Below are 14,146 nucleotides of genomic sequence, written 5' to 3' on the forward strand. Positions count from 1 at the left end.
AAGTGGATGTCGTATGCGAGGCGGATCCTGCACAGGTTTTGTTGGTTTTTTTTGTTTTTTTTATTTTATCCTTGGACTCAACCGCCCCCTAAAAGCCCCAGCTGCTCCAGCCCCAGGAGTTCCTGCTGATGCGGGGGGAGCAGAGCCGGCACAGAGACAACCCGCACGCAGGAGCCAGCCCCGCTCTGCAAAGCGCAGCGGAGCCGACCTATTGCAAACCCAGACCAGAGGGCGGCGAGAAGGGGCGGGGGGGGGGGGGGGGGGGGGGAGATTTTTCACCCCCCCTCTTCAATGGCTTAGATATTTCCTCCTCCTCCTCCTTTATTCTACACTCGGATAAACCAATCCCCACCTCTCGGCAAGAAACTACGGAGCTGTGACCCGTTGTAGGAAGAGGAAAATCCCTGGAGAAAGCCGCTGCACCAAAAAGCCGCCCGGGACATGTGCAAGTTGGAGCAGTGATCGCCCGGATCTGCCCGGACCCAAACCGCTCCGGCACCCTCTGCCGCGCTGCGAGCCAGCTCAGCGGGGAGGAGGAAGAGGAGGAGGAAGGGTGGTGAAAAGACGGAAGGCAAAAGTGGAAGCCCGGGGAAAAGAAAGTTGCCGGGCTCGCCGCAGTAAGTTTGGCGCATCTGTGGATTGGGGGTACTTTTTCTTTTCCTGGCTGTTTACGAAGTTGCCTGCCCGCCTCCCTGCGCTGCCGGCGGGGCCGATGCCGAGCGGCCCGGGCTATGCTGACCTGTGTGCCGCCGTCCCCCGCCGCCCAGCTCCCTCGCCGAGGTCGGGGGCGATGCTGTCCCAGATAGGAGCCGTGTGGCCGCTGAAGTGACCGCCGGCTGCCCGCCCCGCACGCCCCCAGCGCCGGCGGGAGGGAGGGAGGAAGGGAGGGAGGGAGGGAGCCGCGCTCCGGCCCCACGCCCGGCCGCCGCCGCCGCGATGGGGCCAGCGGCGAGGAACTTGGTCCGGACGCTCCTGCTGCTGTGCTGGCTGACCTGCTTCTGCGCGGGGATCAGCTCCATAGACATTGACCGCCCCGGTGACGGGAGGTGCCAGCCGATAGAAATCCCCATGTGCAAGGATATAGGGTACAACATGACGAGGATGCCGAACCTGATGGGACACGAAAACCAAAGGGAAGCTGCCATTCAGCTGCACGAGTTTGCCCCCTTAGTGGAGTACGGTTGCCACAGCCATCTGAAATTTTTCCTCTGCTCCCTCTATGCCCCTATGTGTACGGAGCAGGTTTCTACACCGATCCCAGCCTGCAGAGTTATGTGTGAGCAGGCGAGGCTGAAATGCTCTCCCATTATGGAGCAGTTTAATTTTAAATGGCCAGACTCCTTAGACTGCAGCAAACTGCCCAACAAGAATGACCCCAATTACCTGTGCATGGAAGCCCCCAACAACGGATCAGATGAGCCGCCCAGAGGATCCAGCATGCTGCCACCCATGTTTCGTCCACAGCGGCCCAGCAGTGGCCACGATCTGCAGCAGCATAAGGACAGCCTCAGCAGAACCTCCTGTGAAAATCCGGGCAAGTTCCACCATGTGGAAAAGAGTGCTTCCTGCGCACCACTCTGCACTCCAGGGGTTGATGTTTACTGGAGCAAGGATGACAAACAATTTGCTGTCATTTGGATTGCCATCTGGTCCATTCTGTGCTTCTTCTCCAGTGCTTTTACTGTACTCACTTTTCTGATAGATCCTCAACGTTTCAAGTACCCCGAGAGGCCCATTATCTTCCTCTCAATGTGCTACTGTGTCTACTCAGTGGGGTACATTATTCGCCTCTTTTCAGGTGCTGAAAGTATTGCCTGTGATAGGGACAGCGGCCAACTCTATGTCATCCAGGAAGGACTGGAGAGCACTGGCTGCACCATTGTGTTCCTGGTTCTGTATTACTTTGGTATGGCAAGTTCCTTGTGGTGGGTAATCTTGACTTTAACTTGGTTTCTAGCAGCTGGGAAAAAATGGGGGCATGAAGCAATTGAAGCAAACAGTAGCTACTTTCATTTGGCAGCATGGGCCATTCCAGCTGTGAAGACCATAATGATCCTAGTTATGAGAAGGGTGGCTGGAGATGAGCTGACAGGGTTGTGCTATGTTGGAAGCATGGATGTGAATGCCTTGACGGGGTTTGTACTCATTCCTTTGGCTTGTTACCTAATCATTGGCACTTCTTTTATTCTTTCTGGTTTTGTGGCCCTTTTTCATATCAGGAGGGTGATGAAAACAGGTGGAGAAAATACTGACAAGTTGGAGAAACTTATGGTCAGGATTGGTGTCTTCTCAGTCTTGTATACAGTGCCTGCAACTTGTGTGATAGCTTGCTATTTTTATGAAAGACTGAATATGGATTATTGGAAAATTGTGGCAACTCAACAAAAATGCAAGATGAACAATCAGACTAAAAATTTAGACTGCATGATGAATAACTCTATTCCAGCAGTAGAAATTTTTATGGTCAAAATCTTTATGTTATTAGTTGTGGGCATTACTAGTGGTATGTGGATCTGGACTTCCAAGACACTTCAGTCCTGGCAAAATGTTTGTAGTCGAAGATTAAAGAAGAGAAGTAGGAGAAAACCTGCAAGTGTTATTACAAGTAGCGGAATCTACAAAAAACCTCAACATCCACAGAAAACTCACCTTGCAAAATATGAATCAACGCTACAACCACCCACTTGTGTGTGACCAGGTTTTAGAAAAGCCAGTATCTCACCTTACAGACTTACAAATGTCCACAGTAGCAGCCAGAAATTAAAAAAATAAATGGTGCTGGTTTTTGTCAGAAAACAGTTTAATATCTCAAGGCAAAAAATGTATCATGCTGAATTCAGGACCTGGTGAAAAACTGAAGGTAAATGTACTTATGGAAAGGTTTTCAGTGAAAGAAATATTGTGAACTAAAACAGTCTCTTCTGTTACTAATTTGTAGTTAAGTACTTCATCCAGCCCCCAGATTTTATTTCTTTTTTTTTTTTTTTTTTTTAATTCCCCACACCCTATTTAACGTTTTCATGTAGCTGAGCTGGATTTCCTACAAGTTTCTGAGTAACAAGGTATAGTCAAGTTTTATGGAGCAATGACTTTATTTTAAAAGTGCCCAAGTGAGCACTGTCTCCTTAGGGAAACTAAGGTCGCAAAGATGCCTATCCTCAGTGAGTACGCTATCTGTGAAAGCAACTTCCGCACTAACTTTTTTTTTTTTAAAAAAAAAAAAAAAAAAGATAAATCCTTTCCAGCTCAACTCAGCCTAGTGGGTTTTGGAGTGCCTAAAAATAGGTTCAGTCTATAACGCTCACCAATATTCTTTCACTAAAAGAGAAACTTCCTGCACCAGACACAAACTTTGTGAATAAGAATAATGTGCAATACATTTTTTTTCTTACCATGACATGAAAAGAGAAACAAGTATTTTGCTGTACATAAAGACAACAAAAGAAATCTCTTAACAAAAGAACTAAGAGGTCTAGTCCTCAGAAACCCTTTAGTGTTACATTTTGTGGCTTTTTAATGGAAATCAAGCCAATGTTATACACGTTTGGACTGATTTGTGCAAAAAAAAAAGGGGGGGATCAATTCAAAGAGACCCAAAGGGCTTATTGACTCTTTCTATTGTTAAACAAATTCTCAGTATGAATAGATCAAGAAGCACTAGATTCTGCAAAGGGAAGCTTTGTATAGAGTGATGCTCTTTACTGTGCTGGGGGTGCACAGTTTTGTGCTGTATATATTTGTAATATACAATTATTTTTCATGCTCCACTATTTTATTAAAAATAAAATATGTTCTTTAGTTTGATAATTTTGTGTGTTCTAAACTTTCTCTGATGTGCTTTGTGGTTAATAAACTTGTTTTCTCAATTATTTGATAAAAGCACACTTTGAGTATAATAGTTGTTATACTTGCCTGCAAGTATAAGCAGATAGAACAATAATTTACTCAAAAGAAATTGCAAGTTGGAGTTAAATAAATGAATTTTAGAGTTGTATCTTTCTGTGAACCTCTGCAACTTATAAAACTGAATGGGCAGAAGCTTTAGTGATGTAAAAAAGCTGTAGTGATGTAGAGTAGTACCGTGTTTACAAAGCACTGAGATTACAACAATGATCCTTGGTTAACACCCCTTTAAAATTTGCATAGGGTAGGTTCAGCATGTTAAAGATCGCTGGCTCACTTCAGCGCAGTTTGAATACAATTCAGTCTCGACTCTTCCGGGATTTTTTTTCCCCTTCTAACATGATTGAAACTGTCACTACTATTTGGGAAAAGACTTCTGGAGGATCAGGAGAAAGAAGAGGGGAAATGTAAATACAGAATTTGAATACTACTTTAGGAAAGCTAACTGATACAGTTAAAATTGTAAATATATTTTCAAAAAGTTTTTAGCGGAGCGTGATTTTGTATGAACCTGCAGTTTTCCATGCAGTTGACTAACAGGCTGTGTGATTACCTGGTGTGATAGTAATATAACCTCACTTCCTCACACAGGCTGTTCTAGAAAACCCTTTATCAGGTATCTCATCATAGAAAGAAGAGAGGTTTTAATGGACTTTGGTAGAGTGAGGATCCCTGTGACAGTTATCATGTGTCTAGGAACTTTATAACAAAAGGATCTTTTTTAGTGGTCTGATTTTCAATTTATCTGTGCAGTGCTACAGATGAAATTTTGTCTTCTTGTAGTCTTTTTAAATGTTTCTAGCAATGACTAGGAACTTAAATGACAAAAATGGTGTTGCAGGTATTATTGATTATGTCTAAAATGTGCATGTGCAAAGCAGCTTTCAATATAAAATTTATCTTTTGGGGCAAGAGGAAATATATTTTTCCTTCTTTGTGCCTATGTGCCGCTGTTTGATATGTAGCTTTTAGATGCCCTGGAAGTTAATCCTTCTGGAGCCAAAGTAGGGCATTGCACTAAACAAATCCACTTCTGAAACTCCTGAATTAATGCCTTTGCATCTGTATATGTTCTAGTGAAGATCAATTTCATTAGATCCCAAGAAATACAAAGTTTTAAAATAATCTGTGTATGACAGATCGCTACAGGAATCCTTCAAATATCTGTTTTGTTATTATGCTTGTCATCTTGCCAGTAATGTATCTGCTTTGCACAAATTTCATATCTGACGTGAAGGTTAGTGCTGGTTTTACTAGACACAGATTTGTTTGGAGAATAGTTTCAGGCTTTAGTCTGAAATACATTAGCCACTGAAATAAACATCTCACTATTTTTGTAGAATATAGAAAATGATTTGCTTTCATTGCTGATCTTGTATTTTTAGTCCGCTACTAGGATTCTGGAAGAGAAAAAAAAATGAAGAAAGATGTTGAGCAGTGGCTGAATTCCTGCTGCCATTCTGAGTTTAATCAGTTGTCAGCTTAGGCCCTTTACTGTCACCAGAGCAGAACTGCGAGTTCTCCTGTGAAAATGCCAAATATGAGTGCTTGGCTAGATGCATCATGTTACATGTTCTTGCTAAACTGCAAACTAATAATTCAGATTTTATTTCAGCTTTTCAGTTATTCAGGAATTTTTAATTTTTAATTTTTTTATTTTTTTTTACTGGTAAACAAAATATATTCTTCAAGTATATATCATTGCATCAGGACTAGTGTACTGTAAATGCAGTAGAGTATAAAGATTGTCTTCAAGGACATCTTAAGAATGAATTAATTCAGAAATTGTACTCCTTACTGTCCTGGAACTCCTAACAGTCTTGGCAGTTTAATATTGAAGTTGAGTTCCTACTGAAGGAATTGGAAGCTTACAACTGTTAAGGGAAAGTGTTATACTTATTTTCACAACAATTCAGTTATTTAATATAAGATTATTAATAATTTAACAGAGAACTTTATTCTTGTCGGAGAAGTCTGCACATTAGTTAAATGATGATGATGATGATAATACCAAAAAGTCTTTAAGAAAATATCACAAAAGTATTAAACAATATTAAACTTCACAACAATTTTATATTTTAGCAAATTCATGTTCGTATTTTTATTTGTTGAATTTCATAGGATTTTTCTCTAGGTACTGTCAAGGCCTATTGGGTATTTCTTGTCAGTAGACTTTTAAGAAAAGTATCTATATGTGGGTATATTAACAATTGAGTCACTCTGCAGCAAACTTGTTGAGGAAGGAATGCAAGTCCAGAATGTCCTTCTGGAAAGCATATTTTATCACAGTACAGTGGCATATATCAGATAAAAATATCTCAAAAAAATAATCATTCTGTAGTGTATACATACACTGTAAATCAAGAATCAGATGATTGCCACAGGCTGGTGTATGAGTGCTCTGTTCTCTCCCGTTGGAGCTATAGGCTACCCATAGGGTAGAAATTGTCTCAAACTGTGTAAATTGTGACAATACAGATTATGTCTCAACATTCAGGTAGAGATTCATATGTTAGGGCCAGGTAGAAGAAAGGCAGAAAGTTCCTCTTTTTTTGGAAGGGTACATGGGTAGAATACTTCTGTTTACTAGGGAGAGATTAATGAGGTAAGAGTATGAGATCAGCTGGGAAAAAAAATGGGATTCAGGAAAAAAATCCACAGAATTGTATTTACAATATTAGTCTTGTTTCTCAGTGAAATGCCAATGCTTCTTACAAACAAACATAAAATTAAGCTCAGTAGTTTCAAGGTTTCATTTTAGGTGTGACGTATTAGGACACTTTGAACAGTACAGTGCAAGCATCATGGCTGAAAAGATGTGAGGAGCTCAGTCAAGGAATGTTCAGATCTCTTATCAGATTTTTCCCAAAGTAGCATTTCATATGTATGTTATTATGAAGCCATTATTCACATATGGCTGTCATCCCATGGCTTCAAACTATATGAGAAGCCCAGTAACAACAATGTCTGTAACATACACCCTTCTTATTCTAGCACTTAAAATCCATGGCTTCAAGGGGATAGTTCTGTAATGATGGGATATTATGTGCTCAGGTGGTCTTTTGATGACAGGTGGTCTCCAACAACAGATGGCCTCAAAGGAGGAACTTCAGTGCATTTTAGTTTAAAACATTTACACATTTCTTTAAAAAAAATGAAATGTTATCCTTGTGTAATGTTCTTAAGTATTTTAGACAGAGTAGCCAAGTTATTAACACTGACAGATGATAAATCAGGGCATCCTTTAAAAGGTGGGTGATGGTGATTATGTGGTCTTGGAGCTTGCTTTGATCAGAAGTGACAGGCCTGTAAGGTCTGTGCCACTCAATCCCCCCTGAAGGGAGATCAGCACCTGTTTGCACTTTGAGGCTCCTCTACCTCCCACTGCCTTCCAGCACTATTTCATCTTTTTTAACACACTTGATGTTGATTGGCTTTAAGCAAAGTCATTATTCATTTACAAAACACTCCCTGATGGAGCTTACTTAAAATTGTATTTCAGTAGCAGTGTTTGTGCTGTTGCAGTTAAGGTCGCAGCAATATTCCATTACAATAGCTTTCTTTTCAGTGAGCTGCAAGTTAAAATCAGCCTGGGTGCTGATATTAACCTGGTTTCATTTATTATTTTTTTTTTTGTCCAAACAATAGTATGTATTGCCCAAGTTCAGCTTGAGCTTTCTGTATTTTTACACATTTATCCAGAAGAGACATAGGATCAGGTTTGTGAAACAAACAGGTCCTGGTTTGGTAGATCAGATTTTAGCTCAATAAATAGCTTTGTCTTACTTGTGAAATCTAATTGATATTTCTAGAAAATAGCACAAAATAAAACTTTGGCTTCGTGAAGGACTGTATGACAAATCACAGAAATGAGTCTCCACTAATTATTTAGTGTTGTATATGCAGGACTTTGGTGTGGACTTGCCCATCTAGATGCAAATGCACACTGCAGTCAGCGGGATCTCATTAGTTAATTCTAGTGTGTCTGAGAACAGATGTGGTTTGTGCCTGTCTGGTCTGGGAGCCCAATTCTGCTTTTCCTGTAGTAGCAAAGTTAAAGCTTTGGGGAGTTGTACATCAAAGGCAGGACTAAGTGATCATTGTGTATATTTGTAAGGCATTGTTTAAAAAGGAATTCCTTCAATTTGTTGTCACTAGTTTCTTCCTTCTATTCTTCAAGATCTCCTCATAGATCTGCTCTACTGAAATCAATGGGTGTCCAACTAATTTCAGTGTATGCTTTGAATCAAACTTCCTATCTCAGGGAAAACATGTGCTACATGAAAAGTCATTATTTTAAACTTTTTTTTCCACATCAGAGCATTTTTTTAAAGTCTTGATATGACATAAATTCATGATACGGAAAAAAAACAGTGAGTGAAATTATTTCAATTATATTTTCAAAATACATTCATTTCAAAGTACATTGCAAACCAAGTGTCATTTCAAAATGAAATTCAGAAATATTGGGTTTGGATCATGTTGGAATGGAGTGGAGTGGATTTTTTTTTTTCTTTTTAAGTTTATTCAGCCTTATTGAGAACACTGCATTTATATTTATTGCAGAATGCTCAATATTAATAGATCTGCATTTTCTGCTGGCAGGGTACCCCATCAAAAATTCTTCAGCCAATTTACATCTTTGTTCATGAGTCTACCTTTTCCAAGGGGCTCAGGCCTACAGCATCCTTGGGAGCTAATGATGAACCGCAACATTTTGAATTGAGCCCACAATGTGCTCCTTGTTTCCTCCTTTCTTCACTGATCAGCACTTCTGTTCCCCTTCCCCTCTCTTCCACTGCTGATCAGTCTTTCATCATCTGCATGTGACTTGCTTCTCTTACCCTCCTCTCAAGTGATCCCATCCTTTTAGTCTCTAATCTGCCCACACACAGCTTTCTGTGGTACTGGCCAGTAGCTATGACTGCTTTGAGCTTTTTTGTTCAACATAAACGAAAAGATATTTCAAAACTTGTGTTTTATCTTTCTTTTTGGATAAGGACTGTGATAAGAAACAGAGGTTCAAAGTTCTGAGCTACCAAAGGTGCTGATGAACACAGGAGACTGTCAAGAAGAGACTGCCAGTTCTGAGCAGGTGCCTTAAACTTGAAAATATTCTTTTGTTGAAGACAAGCATTGTTTGGTTCTGTCTTGTATATTTGTGATTTTATATATCCTTTATCTAACACTAATATCTATCTGTGTGAAATAATAAACAGGAAAGGGAGAAAGAACATTTGATCAATTGATAAAACAGGAAAAAAAATCCACCTTGTACTCAAAAGCTTTTAGCCTGAGGAGAGGTTTGTATGCCTCAAAGCTTGCAAGTTTTTCCCATTTATACCCAACTGGTCTAATAGAAACATTCCATCTGCCTTCAGCCTGTCTTTCTCATATCCTTAGTTCCTCACAGCTATAGCAATGCCACACTTACAACTCCATTGCAAGTAACAATGATGAGACCCGTTTTGACCTTCATTGTTCTTTAACTTTGAACAAATTTTAAAACTGGACTATGATCACTACAATAATTTTGTAACATTAGAAGCCATGGTATTAAATTCTAGACCTTTGATATTCTTTAAGTTATACCATTTTTATTCTTTTTAAGATTTTTGTCAGTCTGGTCAAAATATTTTTATTTCATATTGTCAGCATTTTGTCACGTAAATTGATTTTTAAACAAAGAACAGATTTCTACTGAGGTTTTAGGCTTTTTAATTACTGTAGGTGTTGAGTTCTTTTGAATCCTGTCATCTTTCTTCTTTTTTAAATTACATAAAAGAACCTTTTTTGTTCTTTAGGATACTGATTTTAGTAATGAGATATGACAGTTTCCCTAGACTTCTCATCCTTTCACATCAAACTCAATGCAGCCTTTTAGTTTCTTCAATGATCCTTTCGTGTTTGACATAAGACACGTTGGTAACATTTTCATAAGTTATTCATTGACAATTAGTAGAGAATAAAAACCAAGCTACATGTCTACGTATGATTTTTATGCTAACTTAACATGATCAATTTGAAAGCAAATAAAAAAAAAACTTATTTAAGTTGATGCAATTCCCAGTGTGGTTGATCAATTTGAAAGCAAATAAAAAAAACACCGCTTATTTAAGTTGATGCAATTCCCAGTGTGGGCATGGCAGTAAGTATAAAGGCAATTCTAAGGGCAGAGCACTGGACCAAGTAGAGTAAATCTGAACTGTGGGGTTTGGAAGATCAAGTCTCACTTCAGATGGTTTTGAGTTTGCAAATCTGTTTAGTTGTTTTTAGTAATTTCCCTCAGAAATTTTGGCAATTGAATTGAAGCATAATGTGAGGACCATAAGCGTAATGCAATAGTACCACTCTGCTGTATCCTTATGGCAACGTAAGGTAATAGATGCTGCATATTTCTGGAACAGCACTACTGCTGACTTTGGATTTTTATTCACAAACACAGCTCCCAGATTATCTAAGCTTTATGCCTTCTTTATGATAGCAGTAAAGTTACTTTGCACAGGAGTGGCTGTCATGGTTAAGAAGGGACAGACAAAACCCTTTTCCTACAACTTAAAGTCAACTCAAGCTAGTGTTCTTTGGGGGCTATCTAAATTCTAGGTTGCCCTTTCCTCTGTGCTCTTTTGTACCTTCGTTCAGTTCAGCTCTGAATTCCAGGTGGCATGGGATAGATCAGTGGATATGTTTTGTTAGTTCTGGGCCACGCATAACCAAAGGATGATCAGAAAATTTAAATACCAAGGATGAGTTTGTGTTTCAGCTGACTTCCAGCTTAGCTAGTCTGGAGCAGTACTGGAGTGCTTGAAATCTTTGCTGACACACGTATCCAAAACTTTTGTAGTGTATTTTGCCACTTATAACACCATCCATGGATAGGGCAAACTATACTGCTCTACACAGCATTTGTGAAGTGTCTTACAAAGAAGTAGCTACAATCCTGGATAGTATTTTTTTTTGCTTTGTTTCAGTCTTGCTGCTGAGATAGGAACAAATTTTATGTTTCTTTTTGCACTCTGTAATAGCTCTTCAGGAACCTCCTTTGTATACCTAACAGGAAAAACTGTGTACAAGAGACTTCTGAATCATCTTGAATGCTGTAGGGTTGTCTTTGATAGCAAATTTCACAATAAGATAAATATTGGCTGAGCGAATTTATATGGCGGGAGTAGAAGCTTTTAAAATTGTGAGTTTCTCTAAAAAAGAAATGAGAAAATTGAGCATAGGTGGTAAATAGGCTAAAGATACTGAGAACAGAACCATGGGAGAGGAGGAAGAAAGACACAAACTGCCTCAAGAGACTTGTCATTATGTAAGTCCTAAAGCTAGAGATCCACAAACTCAACTGCTTATTTTTTGCACATTAATATTATTTGGTTCCCAGTAGCTTTGGTTTCCATCGTACTGCTCTGACCCACTAGTCTTCTCACAGATACAGAAATGACACTCACAGATTTTGATTCTATGATTCCCTGGTTATCATGTATAACTGTAGCAATCTTTACAGTGGAATCTGATTATCTAATTTTATGCACAGTATTTTTCACAATTAGAAAGGGGGAGTATTACAGCGTTACATCTTTTGATAAACTGAAGTTGCCAATGTATGTTTTTTTAAACAAATCACAATGCAGTTACAAGAGAAGGTTTGACAAATAATCAAATTCAGAACTCCAGCCATTACTGGTTTTGTTAATTAACTTATCTGGGGCAACAGGTTCTCCTGCATGTTGCTTTGAAATTTCCACCCTTAGAGCCCACCTACTTTGGACTGTGAAGGGGTGTTTTATGCAGCTCTTTGATCAGTTTTGAAAATTACTCAAAGCCCTTCATTTGCAGGATATGATAAACCCAAAGTTTTAAAAGCAGGAAAAGAAAAAAGCTTTACTCCTTTTTTTAACATCCAAATTTGGCTTCATATAGACTGTTGATGGTTAGTGACCTCTGAACAAGGTACTTAATGAACCAGATTCTGCTTTCATTTAGTAGTACAGGAAACACCAATGAGATTGGAGGGGTTGCCACATTTAAAGAATAAAGTGGAGATCAGCCTAAGCATGACTGGACTGGGTCCAAGTGTTTGTTTATTTCAGCCCTTGATAATCAGAAGCCGCCCTCTTCTGTGTATGCACAGGTTGGAAATATGATGAAATGGAACAACTGTGACTTTTGTCTGTCCCCCCTCAGACTGCAAACATCCACAGGATTTCAGGCATGACACAAATAACACTAAAGTAGAATCACAGCCACAGTGAGTACTCAGTGGATCATATACTCTCTGATAAAAAAGCAGATTCAATTTCTCTATAAATATTATGTGTTTCCTAGAAAAACAAAATTCTGAAAGCTATGTATATTCGGAAGTTATTTTGAGAACTTGAGGTTCTGATCCTGTTGTACAAATCCTGCACTTAAATCTCTGCCCACTGAAACTTCCATGTGTCTCTGGAGCCCAGAAGACAAACTAACGACTTTCTTTTTGACTTGGGAACGATAAGGCTCAAAAGGGCTGAAAATGTCATAGTGACCTTTTTGTGAAACTTGCTGAAATGTTGTGACATGGGTTTGCAGCTTTCATCTCTCTGCAGTGCAACCTGTGCAGGTTGGAGATCCATTGTGCAATATAGACATGCCCAGACTCACTTTAAAGCCAGTCAGGAACACCCGTCAGGTCCTGTGATTCCCAATCCTACGGTGAATCCTGTAGCACCTAATCCACAGTCCATGTCCATGGGAGAATTCCTGTTTCCACGTTGAAGAGAACCAGAACATTTTTTTCCCCTTTATCACTCACAGTAGCAATGGAAGTTTTAAATACCGACACTGACGGTGACAGTCTTTGATTTTGTGTATGCTTTTGTACTAGTTTGAAGCAATTTTGAGGTAGAAGCTGTTTCAGTTTGGCAACCCCTGTTAATGTCCCTCTCCTGAAGTAATCTCCATTTGACTGCATGTTCCCACCTTCTTGTGTTAATGATCATTGTCCAGCTGGGTATTTAAAGCATCAAAGAACTGCTGTTTGAAATGCAACCTTAAGCAAACTATCCATGTCTACAGCAGAACTCAAAATGCAGGAGACTGACTTTCTGGTTCCTTGTTTGATGTGTTTAACACAACAGACATATCTACAACTTGGCATTTAAAAACATCAACAAAAACAAACAAGTTAGTTCATTTACATAACAAAAAGTTCCTTGGACTTGCAGGGAGGTTGCTTTGAAATGCACAATTGTTTCTGTCACTGATGGGAGAGGGATCTGTCTAGTCGGGAGCTCAACCTCTTTTTTCATAAACACACCAAAAGGCAAAGTTTCAGTAAATGAAATCTATTCTTTTCACATGCCAGGACATTTTAAAAAAAAGCACCAAACAAACAAAACCAGAACTGCAGTTTCTCTACCATTATATATTTTTCCTAAAGTAGTCTTTTTAAAGCACTGATCCAATGCAAGTTTTGCAACTATTTTAGCAAATACAGAATCAGCTTGTGACTGATGTGGAAAGCTACAATTCATAATACGGTTCCGGTAATAACACTAGGTCACTACAGTGAGTGATTCATGACTTGTTTTTTCATTATATCTGTTCAAAAACATAGAGGACTCAAATAGTTTGTGAGTAGTTTAGTAAATCTATATGACAAAATATCCCTTTCTGTCATCACAATTTGACAATAAATAAAACTCTTGCCATGAGAATATCAAGTATATTGATATTTCAAATCAGTAAATCATATTTCAAGGCAGGTTTAATCTTTTGGATTTGTACTTTAAATGTACAAGCAGCACTTCAAGAAACTATGCAGTGAGTTTTTTTCTTTTTATGTTTTTTTATGAATAAGGCCTCCATAAATCACCTCCTATTCATACTGAATATTTGCAGAAGTAATTTCTGAAAACAACAAAAGCAATCAGCAAAGCAAATTCCCAAGTTAATGAGAGCAGTTCATGTTAGGAAAGGAATGGTTGGTTTTTATTTGTTTTCTGTGTTTCCCATGGGATGAGTGACACATGATTAATGTGTTACTGGGGTATCTCAGACCTCTAATGAAAAATAAATACTAGTACAGTAAAAGTGACAGTAAAGTAATCTCTTAAAATATATTGTAGCACTCTATAGTGCGGAACATAACAAGCTGGGCCTTTGAATAAGGCCCAGAACTGTGAAGCTGTAACTAAAATAAATGCTCAGAATTTCATGAATTTAAGTCTGCTATCTTAGATTTTTATATGGCTTCAGTTTG

The 14,146-nt window shown here is 39.0% G+C and overlaps 1 protein-coding gene across 1 annotated transcript; it reads left to right on the plus strand.

Moving 5' to 3' along the window:
- Positions 1-910: 910 nt before the first annotated feature.
- Positions 911-3,863, plus strand: FZD10 (frizzled class receptor 10). Its single transcript, XM_014960664.1, has one exon. The coding sequence runs from the start codon at positions 937-939 to the stop codon at positions 2,692-2,694; it is 1,758 nt and encodes a 585-aa protein (XP_014816150.1). The 5' UTR covers positions 911-936; the 3' UTR covers positions 2,695-3,863.
- The last annotated feature ends 10,283 nt before the right edge of the window (positions 3,864-14,146 follow it).

Source organism: Calidris pugnax, unplaced genomic scaffold (genome assembly GCF_001431845.1).
Source record: "Calidris pugnax isolate Ruff unplaced genomic scaffold, ASM143184v1 scaffold32, whole genome shotgun sequence".
Classification (NCBI taxonomy): domain Eukaryota; kingdom Metazoa; phylum Chordata; class Aves; order Charadriiformes; family Scolopacidae; genus Calidris; species Calidris pugnax.